The 19,437-nt window shown below is 43.5% G+C and overlaps 1 protein-coding gene across 1 annotated transcript in view; it reads left to right on the forward strand.

Annotated features, from left to right (window-relative positions):
- Positions 1 to 19,437, forward strand: part of Cadps (calcium dependent secretion activator) — a 489,489-nt gene that overhangs the window by 329,146 nt on the left and 140,906 nt on the right. Inside the window, exons 12-14 of the mRNA XM_023704988.1 lie at positions 2,111 to 2,144; positions 8,032 to 8,168; positions 11,348 to 11,535. Of these exons, the coding sequence (XP_023560756.1) occupies positions 2,111 to 2,144; positions 8,032 to 8,168; positions 11,348 to 11,535 (359 nt within the window). The remainder of the gene's footprint in view (positions 1 to 2,110; positions 2,145 to 8,031; positions 8,169 to 11,347; positions 11,536 to 19,437) is intronic.

Below are 19,437 nucleotides of genomic sequence, written 5' to 3' on the forward strand. Positions count from 1 at the left end.
TGCGATGTGCTTTCCCCCTCCTCTGAAATCTTCCTCATGTCTAGACTTTGTAGTACAACTTTTCATGTTATTTTCCTGACCTTAGGTTTGAAATGTAAGCTTCCATACTGGAATGCATGTGGCGTGTACATAATTGCCTCCTCTCCTTGGCTTCATATTGGCATCAAATGACCGTCCAGTAAAGCCACCATGAGCATCTCCTAATTTTTTCATTCCAAGAATATTAATTACCAGCACAGTGAAGTGGCAGTTACGGCCTTTGTTCCATGGAACCCACAGCCACCTGACCGCTTACTGCCTGAAAACAGATCATTTTGCGCTCTGATAATGTGCTGTTGTTATTGTTGTTGTTGTTTCCTTTTCCATCCCAAAGATTCGAATGGTGCATTTGTGATGTAACTATGGGAACCTTAACAAGTAGAAAGGTAGGGTAGGAAGCTCAAGAGTTTAACTGAGCAAGACTAAAAGAAATGGCGAAATACGATTAATAAAGTGAGTGCATTATTTGAACCCTAAAGAATTCATTTGACCAGCCTCGAACATTTGCTCTTTGATGAGGTCCACTAGAGGACTGATTTTGAAAAGGAGAGCTCCATGTCGTACAAGGGACGACCAGACACAAAAGGGTCAATGGAGGAGGACAGCGAACCCGCATGCCTGCTCCACAGACGCTGGGTTCCCAGTCCCACCGCGGGGAGGAGGTCTCGACCTCTGATCTTCAGTGTCATCCTGCTGCTCCCTTGAGAACAATGACAACAATAACTTGGCCAGTGTCATTTGTATTTGTCTTACCTTTGCGAAATGTAAGTCTGCAAGAGAAAAAAGAAGACTTTAAAAACTTCAGATACAATCTTTCTCTTTACTGTTAATAAGAGAAAGTCTACAATTCTTTTACTCAGCTAGCAAAAAGCTACCCACCAAAAAAATGGGTAGCAGGAAGCCTTGACGTGACAGGGAGTGAGAAGAAACTGGCCAAGCGAGCAGGCAACTATGTATCTGAGTATTCTGAATGCAACTCTACAGGAAGTTGGCCTCGCCATTTCTCCTGACCATTTAACAATAGCCTTTCTTCTAATTTGTTTTCTTTCTTTAATTTGCTTTTTTTTTTCCCTCTCCCTTTCTTTCTCCTTTTCTTTTATTTTGCATAAGTGTACTCCTGGCTAGCAGACAGACCTTTTTCACCTCCTGAAGCAAATACTTGATTTAACTTTATTTTCATTTGAATGTCTGATGAGGCATTTTTAAAAGCTTACCATAGAATGTGAACTTTAGTGGGAATTTAGGAATTTGCTGTACTTTTCTTTTCTCAAGAATGGAAGGATGGATGAGTAGATGACTGAATGAATTCTGTTCTGAGTGAATTTACAAATATTTGCACAATGCATTGCTGTCCTAGTAGATTTTTAAATAATTGTTTGCCTTAATTCCTTTCTATAATTTTATCTAATGAGGTTTTTTTTTTGCTATATCTTCTTGTATTGTCAACTTGCAGTTGCTACGTTGCAAGAATACAATTTTAAAGAATTAATTCAATATAAACTTAATTTTCATGGCCCCAAAACAGACTGTAAATCACATTTTTCCCATTGTAAAAGTAAATGCCTCTCTAAAAGGAAAGACTCCTATAATTAAGTCTGAATTTTTCTAAACATCATGATATGATCTAAACAAACACATTAAATGAAGATTCATTTCTTAAATACTTCAGACACATTTAACATATCGTTCCCTAATCAGTTGAGTATTTTCAAGTCCTACAGTGACTTACAGCAAGACACATCATTAATTAGTCAAAGGTAGAAAATGTATTTTTCATGTAGGGGACATAAAATTAATTACTTGAAAATGGAATAGTCACAGCAGAGAAACTTACAAATCACTTACTTGATTTGAGATCACTGACAAAATTTCAGTTATGATTCTTACTCAAAGTAACTGTCTTACAAAGAACAATAGAAATTAACACTGCAATGAACAGCCCATACGTGCCCCCTTGGGTGTATTGCCACAGTGGTGTTGGACTTTGGCTTTCTTTGGGGCGCAGCGTGGCCCTTGATAACTTCCATCAGTTCCTCGCCCTTCAGTGTGGCTCAGGTGCAGGGACGCGAAGGTGCAGGCCTCTTCTCAGTTAAGTGGCCCACAAGGTGCAGCGGGGCAGCAGGCACAGAAGGGCACAGCATCCCCGATGACTGGACTATGCCAAGAACAGCTCTTCTAGAAAAATCTGTAGACAGCCAGCTGCCATCAATCATTGTCATTTCTTTATCGCATGTCTTCTGATAAGGCTGAGCACTGTCATTGTTCGTTATTGTCCGAGCCATACATTCCCTCTTGTACTGTCAAGCAGAGGTGACAAGCACACATTTTCCGTATAAGAAAGATACAAAGTCACCTTTTCATTTGCAGTTTGGGTTCACCAATGACTTTGGAGTTACGCTAGCTATTCTCTTGCCTCCAGCGTCCATCAGGACTAGCAGCAGCCCTCCCTGTGCTTTAAATTTAGGTGATTAAACAGCTGCTTCTCACTTGTTGGAGAAGGGATTCATGAGAGAGAAAAATCTCCTCCAGACAATTTGTCAACAATACAGTCATGATCATTTCAAACTGCAGAATTTCTCTTACCCTGCTCCATAAAAATTTCCAAAATATAATATTATAAAATAAAAAGGGAGATTCCCCTTTTAATTTTAATCCCATAGCTATTGGAATGATAAGAAAATAAAAATTTGAAAGCTGAATTATTCCCCCAAGAAAAGTACATTCATTTGATAGACATTAGTGCAAATCTATGTAAAAATACACGTTTGAAACGAGATCACAGAAGAATGCTTGCTATTAAGAGATAATGAATAATATATATTTCTTGCAGTTGTGAGAGAGGAAAAAAGGAAAAGAATATCAAATGTGAAGTGAACTCAAATATAATCAATTAAAGAACAAAGTCAGTTGCAGGGGAGCTTGTTGGGGACCAGTCACTTAAATTTTAATCAGCAGATTAGATGAGAGTATAAAATCCACATAATGGTATCACTGTAGGAACCTGCATTTTCCCAATATTCCTCAAATGTCACAATGAAATTGTTTCCAGGGAAACTTGGGGTAAAGGGCTTTGTGAGTTTCTACTTGAAAGGACACCCACCCTCCCTGAGCACTGCAGACCCCAGCCTGCTTCTGTGCTGGGGATACCATTGCTAGGGTTTCAGGTTCTTAGCGTAGTCGAGGTACCAATAATAGCTTTGTTTATCTAGGTGCAGCTGGAAGCCAGTCTCCTATCCCATACCCAAAAGGCTCTAAAATTCTTATGTTGTTAAGCCCCAGAAGTGGAGCAGGTGGCATTGCTTGGAAGGTGTGTTGGATTATGCCCTCGAAGCAGGCCTGGGAAATCACATCACCCCCTTTCAGTAGCTGGGGGTGCCTTTGCACACCAAGCAGAATCTGGAAACAACTTCCTAAAGCCAGGTCTGGAAAAGGTCAAAACTGAAGGGGATTCTCAAAGTGTAGTCGATCCTTGATTTCTGAGGAAGCGAGGAAGCGAGGAAGCGAGGAAGGGAGGAAGGAAGGAAGGAAGGAAGGAAGGAAGGAAGGAAGGAAGGAAGGAAGGAAGGAGAGAAGGAGAGAGAATATTGTGGAATGATAAAGAGCACAAGTATACATCTCCCAAAACAGCAGATAATCCAACGCTGCTGGGGCCTTCAGCAGCCACACTACCCTGCTGATGCTACTTGCTCCTCCTAATGTTCAAATTCACTTTCCTTCTCCTGGCACATGCCAAGGATTGGCAAAGGACCTGACCGCACGGCCCTGAAGTCGGGATGACTGCTTCCCACCTCTCCTCTGGGCTGTTTTCTCCCCTGTGTCAACGTCAGAGCTTGCTTTCTCTTTAATTCGCTGACTCCAATTGTTTGTACAGGGAAGTGGAGTTGCAAGGAGCCTTTGCTTTTGTGGGTTCAGCCCTGGGGAGAACAGACTGGGGCAGTGCAAGGATGACTAGGTGGTGTTGCTTGGGAAGCACCCACAAGTTCTTTGAAACAGAATTTGGAACAGCTGGACCACTGCAGTGTTTTATTTTAAAATAGACAACATATGTAATGCATATGGTTGCAGACATGTATGGAGACACAGGCAGACAATCTGAGCGGTATCCAGAGACACCTGCACCTAGAATTCTGTTTCCCTCTCTAAGATTTTTTTCCTCCAAGAGCACATGCTCCCACTTTTGGATTTGCAGGATGCCATCTGAATCCCCATGTGTGTGGCTCGTTAATAGAGCCAGTGGGAAGTTATCTGGAGTGGAGGTGTCACCGTCAGCCAGTTAATAACGCCCTCCTACAGATCCGCTCCTCCAGGCGCAAGCAGGGCGAGCCGAGCAGTAGAAAGTGCCCTGAGGAAGCGCAGCGCCTGCCGCGGGGTTCAGCTGCGCGCACACGTCCTAGCCACAGAACGTGGGGCACGACCCAGAAGAACGCAGAGAAGGGACAGAGGCACCGGTCATGAAAGGGCAGCCCAGAGTGTGACGCAGAGGGATTGAGAAGGTCTCCCAGCTCCCTAGCAGTGCGACACTTAGGAATCACGGCAAGGGGGGCGTGAGCCGTAACTGCAGACACGTCCTGGCTCACGCACAACTGCAACTGGCTTTGCGGGCACCAAGAGCCTGCCGCTTTTGCCTAGCTGACATTTGTTGAGCACTTACTGTGTGCCAGTTGCCTTGCAGGTCCTTCTACCAGAGCCCGTCAGCATCTCTCTGAGTGTAAACCTCAGTACTGTCTTCAATTTATACATAAGCAGAAGCACACTCCAAATCAATAAACACCCACCACATACCCACCTAGCAGGGGCAGGTCTAGCTTCAAACCCAACCTTGGGGACCCAAGCCCTCCAAGCTCTGTAAAATACAGTGTTTCCAATGAATTTAGTATAACAGTATCCTATAAAGTTAAGAAACAGAAAAGGTTTTTAATAAAGTGAATTTATTTAGGTGAAATTCACTATTACAACAAATAGGTGTCAGGCGCCTCCTGCGGCCCAGGTACCGTTCTGGGTGTGAGAAATAGAGCAGAGAATTCAAAAAAATACCAAAACCCTTACTTAAAAAGCAGATCCTTTTCATCGACACCTTGAAATAGCGTTCCCAGCCTACCCTGCCTTCCCCCACAATGTAATAAGCTCAGGGAAACTGTTCAAGATTTCACGGGAACCAGCCACCCCTCTATGCACTGCTGAGTTATTGGAGCAATTAAGAAAATAAGTCTAATTCCGAGAGAATGGTAATTTTGTGCGAATAAAAATCCAGGCTATGCCTATTTTATTTTCTGAGACTCCAGCACATGAAGCTCTGTCCCGTACCTAGGAGCGTGCAGGGGATCTTAGGGGTAATCGACATACAGTGCATGGCAGCCGAGAGACCTAAGTCCGCTCGCCCTACACACAAGGAAACTGAGTCTCGGAGAAACAGTCACTTAAATAGCATCCAATGGCTATTTTAAAACGTAGCTCATACTAGAATCCAGACTTCCTAAATTCAGTCCCAGGCTCATTTGCCAGAGACCAGGAGAAAGAGAAAAAGGAGCAGAAAGGACAAGGACGTTTAGTTTTGATTGTTATTGTCTGAAAAAAGAAAGCAGGCTGGTCTTATGCAGATTTTTCTGTAACCCTGCTTAAAAATATCAGTAAAAAAGGAAATTGCTCTTAGATCAGCCCACAGTTAGGGCAGTGGGGCTGGAGTCTCTGGCCCCTGTGGTGGGTCGGGGAGGCGGTAGTTGTGTCCAAGGCCCCCTACAGTAACCAAACCACCTTTCTGACCTGTGTCATGGCCAGCGAGGCAAATGTGGCATCAACAATTTTCAAGAGGCTCAGTGAAAACAGGGTAAGATGCCTGAAACATGTGCTACACGCTTAACAGCTAAGAAAAAAAAATCCTAAATAATTGGTTGCAACATCAAAATGAAAGGGCAACAAACTATCTTCACCACGCTGGCCTGGCGAAGTAAGGCCCAGGCCAGTTTGGCAGCTTACAGCCTCTTCTGAGAAATCCTAGAGCGAGAACCTAATGCTCGTCAAACTGTCGGACCTATCTGTTAAAACTGGGAGGCAGGAGCTGGGTGGTGCTTTTTCTGAGGATGGAATAGGAGAAGCAGTCCCTGCACATCCACGCTCCGATTCTCCCGAACTAACTTGACCTGGGATTGGCAGGATGCGGGGGCAGGGGGGAGGGCAGAATTTGCCCAAGGAGATAGAGAGGTGCCACCTGGACAGGGAATGTCCTCACGCCAGGGGAGCCCTCAGCTGCAGGCAGCTCAAGCCCTCGGGCCACAGGGAGCACAGCCTCACCCCAGGAGCAGCCAGCTTTCCCAGCCTCGCCTTCCTGACCACTAGGAGTCAAGGACAAATGTAGTTTGGAGATCGAAGGGAGAGAAAACACTTTTCCCAGGTGAAGCCTCCAGGCTTCACGGGAAAGCACGCTCCCGAGCACGCATCTGAGACAGCTATCCCAGCAAAAGAGGATTCTTGTGGATTCTCTAATACAATTCCTGCACATGTGATATTCCTTCGAAAAGCTGGTGTTTTATCATTTTAATGGAGTGATTTGGCTGTTAAAATACATATTCTTCGGCTTGCCTTCTGGAAACATTGCTTCTGTGTATCTTGGGCGTAAACAACACATCTTGCTCAAATACTGACCACTTGCTGCTTCTCCAGAATTGACAGAAGATTCAAAAATCCAACAATAAGAGTGTATACATCTGCCGCACCGTGCATTTAGATTTAGATGACACTGAAATCAGTAAGAGGAAAACCACCCTCTTAAATTCACACGGCTGCCATAACCCAAGCTTACAGCTTAACCCCAAGCATAGCAGAGAAATTAGAAAAGAAAAAAAAACTGCCTGGGATGAAGGCCACGTATGAAAATATTATTCAAACACCCTTTTTCTCCCAACTCAGAAATCGATTTTCCCCTTGCCCTGAAAGGATTGCTGCTTTCTGGCAAGTTCCCGCATTCCAATAAAATGTCGCATGCAAGGAGTTGATTAAAATCTTACTTGATTTGATACAAGATTCTGTTTCTCCGTAGCCTGTATGTAAGGAGAGCAAAAGTGTGGGGTGAGCTGGTTCCTTTACCGTGAAAGACCTCCATTCCTACCCTTCTAGGGTCCGTCTGGTGGCGCCTGAGCTGGTTCCACCCAGTTACGTTGCCAGCTGAGGGTTGTGTATTTTAGCTACACACGTTGACACTAATGAGTTCGCCCTTAGGAAGTTTGCCTACGGCCTTCACCCCGAAGGAAGAGAGCAAACACACTGAGACTATTATGCACAATAAATGACAGCTCACAGCCCCCCCCCCCCGTCAATTTCTGTTTGTCTCTTTCATACGCTTTGCTAACACGTAAGCACACTCTAAGAGAACGTCCTTGGCTCCCACAAACTAAATTCCCATTTAACACAGTCTCCAGGATTCAATGAAAATCTTTTGTTTTCTTTAATTTTTAATTTTGGAGGGTGGGGACTCAAACCTTTTGTGAAATCAAATTGGCAATGGGGATTTGGAAGGGGAGACACAATATTGTCACTTTGCTGAAAAATCTTCAGAACCCTTTCTCCAGACAATCCCAATAATTGTAGAGAAATTGCTCTAGACATAACCACTGGAATGGCAGAATCTATTAAAAACCTACAAAGCTAACTAGGCTATTAGGAACATAGGTCCAATCTGCTTTCAGTGTTCGTGAAATGCAGGCGAAGTTCCGGTCTTGTGCTTAGTTTTTTTAAAGAACAAGCTGAATGCACTGTAATTGTGATCATTGGATAACCACGTTGATGCCAATGTATTTTTGCCTCAGTGCAGTAAACTCTCCAGTACGTGATGCAAGTTGACAATGGGAGGTAAAAAGAATATCTTGGGGTGTTGTTGGGAGGCAACATGCAAACAGCTAGCGTTCATAATGCCTAGTGGATTCCTGTGTATTTGAAATGTCAAAAAAATGCGATGTGTTTCTCTAAATTGTGTCTCTCTCTACATGTATAAATGAACAGACGCAGATAGAGCCCAAAAGCATGGCATGGATGAATTTATCTCGTCCAACCCCTGTAACTTTGACCACGCTTCCCTTTTTGAGATGGTGCAACGCCTTACTTTGGATCACAGACTTAATGATTCCTATTCTTGCCTGGCAAGTATATTCTTTGGTCTATGACAATTTAAATGTAACATTTTTAAAATGAAATATTTCTCTACCTTTGTGTCAGAAGCTCCCTTACAGAGTCCCTTTAACAATTGCAAGTGTCTTTCTCAATTTCCTGGGTTGAGATAGCTTTACTTCCCAAAGCAACAAGCCTAGCTGGGGGAAGCTCTCGGAGGAGACGCGTCCAATTCCCCAGCCCGCCCGTCTTAGCTTCCCCCTTCTCAGCTGCTACATGAGAAATATTCCCAAGAGGGTAATGGAGTTTGGCACCTGCTTGTGGAGAACTTGTAAAAATCACCTCCTTGTCTTAAGAGTTTAAGATGCCCCTCCCTCCCAACTCCAGACCTGGGGCTCCTATCTCGGAAAGAAATGTGTTTTCTGTGTGTCTTTTTAAAAGATTGAAATGATATGTAAAAAACCTGGACTTCACTGTCCACAAGTTTAATTGATTCAGGTCGATTTGTTTCTTGGTGGCTTGTTTTCTTTCTTTCTTTCTTTCTTTCTTTCTTTCTTTCTTTCTTTCTTTCTTTCATTCTTCATAGTGTTCACACCTTTTTCACCCTTTGAGGGAATATTTCACAGTACGGGAGCCATTTGGAAATCCAGCTATCCGGGAGGAGCATGAATATTTCCTAAACCCTATTTTTCAACCTAGATTTAAATTAGTTAAATTCACAGAACTGCTATTATATCTTTACTGGATTTCTGAAGATATATTTTTGGCTTTAGACTATCAAATTCAAAATCCTAAAAATATCTTGGTTTCTTTTCTTCTGAAAACCAAAAATCATTACTTCATTTCTTAAAGGTAAATTAATAACACTTTATAGATGAAAAAGATGAAAGGTAATGACAAAATGACTCTATAAAATTTTTGCTCCTAAAACCCTAAAATCAATACAGCTGTGAAGTATTAATTTAATTAACATATTGCCAATATCAATAGGCATGCACAATGACTCCTCTTTCTTTACTAAATTACATGATTGTACTTAACTCTACTGTGATTCATTTTTTTGTAAATTAATTAATATTTTGGTCCCAGAAGCTAAAATATAAAGAACGGTAGGTAGAGTAATCTTAAAAATAGAACTAGGACTCCGTAGAATAATTTATTAACCCAAGTCTTGTAAATGGTACATGGATTATCTCAGGTTTAGACTCTCTTCATCAGAAAACTCTGAACTTTGCCAAATTGGAAAGGAACAAATCACTTTGACTTTAAAAAGAATAAAGAAAAAAAAAAAAGCTTACCTTGCATTGCAAAGCAATTTTCTCAAATGTTTTTCCTATCATGGAATTATTCATGTTAATTATAAATTGCATTTATGAAATGTGTAAGAATATGGATGCCTCTGAACTTAAATCCTGCTCTTTTAGGTATAATCCTCACTCTCTTGAGGAATTTTTTTTAATGTGTATTAGTTTCAAGACTTTTCTGACAGCACCATTTTAGAAAACAATTTTCTTTTGCTTGGAAATTAATGACAAGGATGAGTTAGTAGATGCCCTCTTAAAAACGTTGAAGCAGAAATGAAATACTGAAGCTTGCTTCCTGCTAGTCATTATTGGCTTAAAAACATTCTCCAAAATCAAACATTAATTATAAACAGGGTAAAATAGCTTCCTGCTCTGTTTGAACACCTCAATCTATTAATTATTCGAGTTACAGAAAATTAAAATGAACCTTATCTCCTGTCTCTATATAGTCCATTTTCTTATTATTACAGCCTTTTTTTCAGTTGGTTTTGGAGACCGACCAGCAGGGATACATAAATTTTTCTGTGTCTTCGACTCAGTTCCTAATTGATATTTCTTCAACTCTTTTCAAAGCAGCTATTTTGGCATCTACAAAAGACTTGGTGTCATCTGAGTCGTAGAAAATATATTTTAATCTTTCACAGCAGTGTTGTTTCTAAGATTTAGCATTTGGGGTAGCAGATGGAGTGGCAAAGAAGTTGCCTATCGGGGCAGCCCGCTGCCTCGACTACTCTCCCGCCCTCTGCGGTAACTTATAATTTGAAATAGGAGAGATGCCGTCTCTCGTTGGATGCGGCGCAGAGCTGCGTGGTGCCAGTGGAAGATTCCCTGGATCCCTAATATGCGGCGAGAGGGTTGTGCAGCGACCTCCCGCCCCGCACTTCTGTGGCCTCCCCCGGATCCCATCACGTTCCCCTCTTGCTCTTTCCCTCCCAAGATGGAACGATATCCAAAATAGGATTCATAGAAGACCCTCAAAGTAAAATGAAATTCACATTTAAAACAGCCCTACGTTCTAAACTTATACAGCACAACCAAACTGATTTATTTCTTGCTTTCGATGACTGTAACCTGAAACTATAGTTTGGTTTCAGGCTGTGCCTGAGGTGGGCCCAGGTACAAGTCATTTGGCCTTTCTGTGCACCAGATTTAAATTTTTTTTTTCTTCTTGTGCCGGGGATCAAACTCAGGACCTTGCAGTTGCCAGGCAAGCACTTATGCCACTGAGCTATCTGCCCAGCCCCAACCAGCTTTCTTAAGTGTGTAACAGAGGAACAAATTCTATTCCATCCTGCCACTGAATGTGGATTTTACTTCACAGCAGATTTTGAGCTGACCTCATAGCAAGGAAGTATATAATAAAAATAAATGAAATTACCAGGAGGAAAGAAACAAAACTGTGGAAAGGGTATAAGATGCCTTTCTCCATTTGATCGAACCATGTCTGATCAACTGGAAAACATAATCTTTGTGAGGTTTGTTGTTACCTCTCACACGTTCCCAGCAGCTGTAAGACTCCTTCGTGCTCCAGAGTAGGGAAGCCGGAAGCTGTGAGCCCAGCTGAGCGGGTCTTGCATCTGCCTGCGCTGGGGCACCTGAGTGAGTCCCTGCACCCAGGCTTCTATGACCTGCAGAACGAAGCTGGCCCTGTCCTGCCCGCCCGCAGGGCTCTCTGTCCTCCCTGAACTCAGGGCTCCTGTACACATGCCAGCATGTCAGTGTCTCCCCCCGGGCCCTGTGTAAGGACAGACACGCAGCACACAGGGTGGCTGGAGTTTAATGACATCCGTGAGCCTTGGCCCCTGCTCCTCCCCCAGGCCACTGCTAGCTACACCCACCCCAGGGCTCCCGGCTCTCCAGGAAGCAGCCTGTATTTAAAAGAAAACCTCTCCTTTCTCCCCACACAGGGCTGGTTCAGTCCTGGCCAGGTGTTCGTATTAGACGAATACTGTGCCCGCAATGGAGTCCGAGGGAGCCACCGACATCTCTGCTACCTCAGAGACCTGCTGGAGCGGGCAGAGGACGGGACCACGATCGACCCCACCCTTCTCCACTACAGCTTTGCCTTCTGTGCGTCACATGTCCACGGCAACAGGTACGTGCCGGGGGGTCTGGAAAGTCTCAGACTTTAGGATCACCTCTAACAGTCTAGCTCCATGCCCTCAGTGGTACTACATACACGTACACTCAGCACACATACTAGAGGAGGGAGGGAGAGACAGAGAGAGGGAGACAGAGAGAGAGAGAGAGAGAGAGAGAGAGAGAGAGAGAGAGTCAGAGACAGGGAGATGGAAAGTGAGAGACAGAGACAGATACAGAGATGGACACCGAGATAGACACAGAGCACAAGAGGTCTAACTGAGTTTCTTCTTTTCAAGACACTATACAGAAATGGCGAGGATTTCTAATGTGGCCTCTGATATTAGACTAAACTGGGTTCAAATCGGGGCTCCTTGACTACCATCAGTGAGCCTGTTTCATAATTAACCCTCCATTCCCTGGGTTTCTTGTCTGTAAAAATGGAAAATAGTGTCTTCGTAGCTTCCCCAAGAGGGTGCAAAGACACAAAGAGCTCCCAATGTGCCTGGAATGTGCTGACGGCTACAGAAGCATTTGCCATCGTTGTCACCCTTCACCCCATGAGTGGCCAGGGACGGCCTCCTGGCGTCCGATTTGGGTCACAGTCAGAATCTGTGGTGAGTGAAAACAAGACAGCAAACACAGGCAGGATCACGGTAATGTCAGTGCTGGAAGAGAAGGCGTAAACCTCCATGGTGGAATTTAACAAGGAGCATGACTCAAAAAAGAAGCAGCGTGGCAGGGGACCTCCCTGGGGAACTGATGACGCTGGAGCTGAAAACTGACGCGTGTGTAGGAGTTGAGTGGTTCCAGGCAAAAGGAACAGCGTGTACAATGGTCCTGCGGAAGGAAGGAGCCAGGCACATCTTGAGTGCTGAACGAGCTAGGTGAAGCTGGAAGACAAAGATGACAATAACACTTGTAATGTAACCAGAGAGGTGGGAAGAATTGCAGAGATCCCAGGCTCATCACCCGCCTCGCTTTACAGATTTTACAGATGAGACCAGAACTCCAAGCCTCCTGGTTCTGTTCTAAGTACTCCCTTTCTGTAGACCTTGCCCAGTTCCTGGAGGAAGAGGCCCATGTTCTGCATAATGCAGAGCCGTAGATAATTTCAGAACATTGCCATTTGGCTCTGGAGACATGGAATATATTTCCATACTGCCACAGCCACTTTACCTCCCCAGTGTATGGAGCCTCACATTAGGAAAAAGACGATCTCACCCTCTCCCGAAGCACCCCACCCAGCAGCCAGGTTAGGCTCCTCAGGGGGACAGCCAGGTGGCTCTGGAAAGCCAGCCTTTGGGGGAAGCGCTGTTGCTGTAGGGCAGTGATGGTGAACCCCTCCGAGCTTTGGATGCCAGCAAGCATCGAGCAGCAGCATGAGTCCCACAGTTCGCCACCACTGCTCTAGGGACATCCACAGTGGAGAAAGTCCAAGATCAGCTACGTTTCTTTGACTCAGAGCGGTGGCAGTCCCCCTCATCTTTGCCAGCTGCACAGCCCTGGAACACTGTGTCTGGGGATTTGCTCTGTGCTTTGCCTCTCCCCAGTGCTGGTAGATCCTTATGAAATGCAACTTCAGTATTTAGAGCCAGACAACAATAGCACTGTAGGTTTGAATATTTAACAGACAACGAGGCTGTCTTCACCTCCTATTGTCATGAGGTTCAGTAATCCTGTGCGTGACCTTTTATTTACACAAGTGATATGCATGAAAACTCTGATACCTGGGGTGTATCTGTGCCTAGCGCTGCTTTTTATAAATATGTACACTTTGATGACTATCTGTTACAGCCTCTTGGACTGAATTCTTTAAAGAGAGAGAGAGAGAGAGAGAGAGAGAGAAGTTGCATTATATTCTCTGGGTTGTCACACTGTATTCTACATATGTTACTGAATAAGAAAGTGTTATAAAATAATGAAGTGTTTTTGTAAACTCCCTGGTAAACATCATCATGAATTATGATACACATTGTCTGGATTTCATATTGTAAGACTGCCACTTGATTCACAGTTAGGTTTATACATCTTGTCATGGAAACAGTTTGGGATTTCTTATTTTCTTTTCAGTTCTGATTTTCCTTATGCAAGTTTGCATCTTTTTTTTTTTTTTTTGCTTATTATTTTAGTTTGAATGCATTTGCTCTTGCTTGGTGATGTGCCCTTCTTTCTCTTTCCTTTGTCCGTGCATGTGCGTGTGCCCTTGGTGCTCCGGTGGCTGGCCACACTCTGTGCATGCCTCGCGCTACCTCCCCTCTCAAAAGTCAACAAATGCATGTGTGCCTTGGTGGGCTGCTACCCAATGCAGACTCTGAAGGGAGCAAAATTCCCTCTGCATCTGAACCAGAGACTAAAAAAGATACCAAAAGAGAATCCAAAAAGAAAAAGGAATCCAAAACCCACTCCAATCAAGAGCCCAAAAGGTAAGCAGCCGCACGGGTACTGCTTGGGTCTTGCTCTGTCCTTCACCCTTCCTCCCTCCTCCCCCTGACCCAGCCCACCACATCTACCTTTGCAAACAGCAAGCTTTGAGTATTCCTGATGGCTCTGTTCCTTTAGAGGTTTAGGAAGGTAAAAATCTACAATAAAAAAAAAGTTCTAACAATGGGCAATAATGCGTCTTGGACCTGAATTTGATTCAGGTTTTTAGTGATTTTTAAAACATGTTCATATTGAAAAGACTGAGCAATATGTAAACAAAATTGTGAATCACATTGTTTTTAGGGGTGCTTGGTTAGGAGCATAATACCTTACCAAGTCAGTCATACCAGGCACTGCATGCTTTATAATTTTGAAATTATGGGGGTGGGGGTGTACCAAGAGCTTGCCAGGCAGGCACCGCACCACTGAGCTACATCCCTGGCCCCTTGGAACTATGTTCTAAGGAATAAAAAAAATTGCATCAGATAAGCCTGTACATTTATAGTAGCTCTATCATTTTCAGCAAACCCTTCTCAGTTCTTCAGTCATCTCATGAAAAGGAGTTTACCACAAAAAAAGACATATAGTGAGGACACAAAATAAAGCTTACACCAAATTAATGGGTTTTAGTAGAATCATTTACATTCTGAGGTTATCTTTAAAGCATTTTTAGGTTATAAAATGTGACTTATCTTGCCTCTTTTCCTGTTTCTTTGAGGGATGCTGTCTTTTTACATACTTGATAAACTGACGCTTTTCCCTCTTGGGGTTCCTCTGTTCAGCATCTCCAGTGTGTCTCTACATTCTTCTTCACTTTCTGTGCCCTTGTCCCAAATTAACATTGACACCTTAACATTTGCTGGCGTTTTGGACCTGATGACTCGGATTCGAGCATTGTCAGTCTCCCCCAAGTTTGCAGCCCATATGCTTTATTCTTCCGGATGACTTGCTTTGCTAAATGTTTCTAAGCCCCAACGTGTATGCAGTTCACATATAGACAGACCAAATGAAAAGGCAAACTTTTGCTTTCTAGCTAATGCAGCAGGTTACCAGTCTATGCTCACCCAATGGTGAAGGTCAAAGTGAGTCCTGATTCTGTGTAGCCCCTTCACGACCCTCGTGGCAATACATAAGGATGCAAGTCGAGTTTCTGTTTGCATCTCACTAGGAGCATCATCGACTCAAGGAAATAATGGCTTGTGGGCAGAAGAAAGTGCTCGGGAGCGTCACAGGTGCTCCAAGCAAAAAGCTGATGGAACTATCAAGCTTTTGAAGAGGACGCGGCCTTGGCCGCTGTCCGAGGTGCTGCTTTTGTAACGCCAAGAGCAAGTGGCCACTGTGAAAAACAACACCTGCTCAAGGCAGTCCTAGTTCCTGTGCCATGGAAGTTATGCCAGAGGATCCCCACTCTCTGACAGGAGTGCATGTGCTTCAGGGTCTATGCTTACGTTATGTTGCAGAATGAAGATGAACTCATTAAGTAGCCATTGTGTGGTAGTTTTCTACAACTTACAGAATAATCTCAAATTATTGCAACATCCTCCCCCTTGCTGTGAAACTCTAAGGCTAGACATCTTTGCACCTACTTGGCATAGGATGAAACTGAACATGAATATATTTAAGTGGCAAATCCACATGTCCCAAATCCAAGGCTTCTCCTCTTTGCATTGCAGCTACACTGTACCTAAGTTCTAAAGATCTGAGTGCTAGAAACTGTTCTTCATAAATTCAGGAATATTGTGCCTCATTCCCACATCTTGGTTTTCTTACCTGTAAAATAAGCAAACAGAACTGTAGAGTCTTTAGTATTTTTTTAATCTCTAAGATTGTCTTCTGTGGGTTGCAGAAAGAAATGAAACAGCTCATGGGGCAATAACTTGGCAGTCTAAGCACCTGCCTGGCAAGGTCCTGAGTTCAGTCCCTGGTACCGCATGCCATGCCAGCCAAAAACCAGGCATGGTGGTACATGCCTATAATCCCAGTGCTGGGAAGACTGAGAAAGGAGGACTACTATGAGTCTGAGCTGCATAGTGAAATCCTGTACCAAATATAAATAAATAAATAATTTTTTAAAAGAAATGAAACCACTCATTTTCTAAGGTTGCATTTTCTAAGGTTCAATCAAAATAAGGATAACCATTGCCATTTTAAAAATACTTGCCAAATTCCAACCACTGTGTAAAGTGCTTTTGATGCATGTTATATGATTTTGTCTTTATCTTTTTTTAAATAATTTTATTGAGAAACATAGGAATGAGACAGTTTCAAAACCGGTTAGTAGGACAGTTTCCATAATTAATACATTGCATATTGTTGTCTTCATAGTGGTTATTCAGAGTACAAGATGCAGATATGATATCCTGTCCAAACATTATTAGAACAAATCTTTTTTCTCATTGAATTAAGAGAAAGTAGTTGTATATCTTACCTAACTATTTTGAATATGCAGATACAAAATGGTCCTTCATTTGTATCCCCTTTTTTTGTTTAGTTTTGTCAGAGAAGGGTATTCCATTGTAATTTAAATATTGTAGGTGTATGAATTCAGCAAAATATTCCAAAATAGTCCAGCAGTCCATAATAGTGGTGGGTTTTCTGTAGGACTGGCAATGTCAGAAGTGGTTGACTTGAGCCTTTTACAGCTCAGCCTATTAATATGGCTTTGCTTTTTATACTTCATTTTTATACTTTTCTGCTGGATGGTTAAGACCAAGGTAAAGCAAGACCTCTGCAACAAGAGTTGTAGCTTTTGGGTCTGATAAGGTCAGTGAAATCCCCTCAGGATTTATCCTGAGATCCTGTACCTCAGATTGTAGAACCTTTGTCAGTGTCAGCCATGTGGATGAGTCACGGCCATTGCTTGGCCAATGTGGTCTCTGTGAAAGCCTGAGAGAATGGTTTCTCTCCATGTGACTCTCCTTAGGCACACTCTACATCATCGATCACTTTCCTCTTTGGCCCCATAATCTCCTTGATCAGAAAATTTGGGACACCACTGAGTTACATGATGTTACAGTACAGATTCTCCTATGTCCTGAGTCCTCACTGACCTTGAAAGTCTAGGGTCAAAATGTTGGCTGTCCTTGCAGCCCTTCTTTTTCTCTAGTTTTTGATCTGCAAACTTAGGTTGTTAACCCTCCAGAAGAGAAGCTTGATTTTCTCTTTATTTTATTCCACTGCTGTGAAATAGGTATTGTTAGCCCTTCTCCACTAGATGTGACCTCAGGGCTCAAATTCACACATTTGCCTGAAGCACTGCAACAAATAGTAGTCTGAGCCTGATTGGAACTTGGCTTTGTGGCTGGCTGCAGGGCCTGTGCTTGTAGCCACTCTCCCTTTCTGTCCTTTCAAGACTGGCATAGTATGTGGCCTATGACACCATTTGATGCTTGTGTCAACATTTCCAGGTGGGATGCTGCAACAATCATCCACCTTGAAGCACTTTCCATTCAGGGCCTGGGACACCCCATGAGAGAATGGCCCCCGACATAACTAGCTTTATGGAGACAGTGAACTTGCCTGGAGTTTTAGACCACTTGGGGGAAAGTTTGATTTGGATACTAATTAACAGTTTTTGGTATTGTGGAAATCATACTCCTAAGCTATTTCACCATGCACAACCAGGATTTGAATGTGGGACTATTATCTAGTCCGCCCCCAGGGTTTAAAAGACATGCATAGGTTTCATAGGTGGCTTGGCAGGAGCACGCTGTGTCGCATGTCAGAGACCCTGAGTATGACCTCCCTCACTACAAAGGGAAAGAAAAAGGAATTCATGACTGGTAAACAGACGACCCCTCTAACTGAATTTCAATGAGCAGCGAATCTCATTCCTGTTATCTCAAAACCAGCATCAAATTAGATAAGATATTATTTTAGATATTATTAGTGCAACAGCCCCTGCCAGCTAGAAGTTGTCAGTAAGTGCCTGTATGCCACAGACCAAGTTTTTCCTGCAGACTCTGGAAGCCTGTGCCTCTTCTCCTGTATGGGTCAGGAGCCCCTGAATCAGGACCAGATGTAGCTGGCCATTCAGGTGGCGTTTGCTGGTCCCAGTCCCCAGCACGATGTGGCTTGAGCACATCTACTTAGTTGGCTTCTGTTAGAACAGTGCTGCTTAACAGGGGAGTGGCTTGTCCCCAGGTAGAGCTTGGCAGTGTCCAGAGACGTTTCTATTTTCATATCCATGCTATTGTCTTCAAGTAGGTCAAGGCTATGGGATACCGTTTACCGTTCTGTAATGCCCAGGCAATCCCCATGCAAACAGAGCTCAAATCCTGCTTACGCCAATTTCAAGAAGCCCTGTTTTAAATCAAACTCCGAAGTAATGGACCACTTTATTCTTCCACTTAGGTTTTTTGTTTCTTTATGCAAACTCACTCTGTGCCTGAAGGCATAGCAGGTGCCCCTGCTGATACTCCATTTGTACAGTTAGGGAGTTTGCTAAAATGCAAAATATTAAATCCCATCCTCCAACAGTTTGATTCACTAAGTCTCAGAGGGAGTCAGGATTCTATATTTCTCATACTGACCCCTACACCAGTATTCTAAGGTGTTTGATATTTGGAAGACACTTGTTTCAGGCTTGGTTGTCAAAATTGGAGGCGCATTTGAATGATTGGCAGGAGGAGAGAAAATGCTGGGTCCCAGGCCCTGCCCACAGAGTTTCCAATACAAAGCATCCGGATGTGCCCAAGTCTCCTGAACACAAAATCTCGGTGTTTCTAATGCAGAGCAAAGTATAAGACCCTTTGGTTGAAAGAACATTAGTTTGGGCCAGCTTTTAAAAACTAAGCCCATGTTTTCAAAAAAAAGAAGGAAGAACAGGGAGCTGTAAGCGTGTTCAGCTGGTTCACTTGGCGATCGTGAAATCCACAGATGTAAATCGCTATATCTTCTCATTTTAAAATCAGCTCCTAAGGTTGCAGTACTTAATTTTCATCATAATATTTTTAGTATTCTTTCTAGATGACATTTAGATTAGCATCACTTTGGTCACTGTCCCACGGTGACAAGGCAAGCAAACAGCTTCGACGATTGCAAGTTGCGTCAATGTTCCTTGGATCCCTTTATTATTGGGATTGGAAAATTTCCTCATTTACATTATTATTTAACATTTCTTGAATGCCAGCGCCGCTCCTCGCATATGGCCTGTGCAGAAAGTGCATTGTATCAGCAGCTAACAAATCCATAACGCCAGCCGCCCGATCCAAAGTGCTGCAGGGATGCACCAGGCTGCAGGCAGACGGAAAAGGACAGGGATTCTAAAGAGGCTCTGAAAATGTGTCCGAGGCTGTGTTCGCACCTGAGAGGGGCAGGAGCCCCCTCCGGGGACCGCGTGAGCCCAGTGCTTAGGGCCAAGTGACTGAACAGTCGCACAAAACTTGCTTTTCTCCCATTACTGCATCGTGGCTCATAAGTTAGTGAGTGGTGCCGTCCACCCACTTACTCAAGACAGAAAGCAGCCGTCTTTAACTCCCCCCCTCCCCTCCCC

This window comes from Octodon degus, unplaced genomic scaffold, assembly GCF_000260255.1.
Source record: "Octodon degus isolate 3935 unplaced genomic scaffold, OctDeg1.0 scaffold00210, whole genome shotgun sequence".
NCBI lineage: Eukaryota > Metazoa > Chordata > Mammalia > Rodentia > Octodontidae > Octodon > Octodon degus.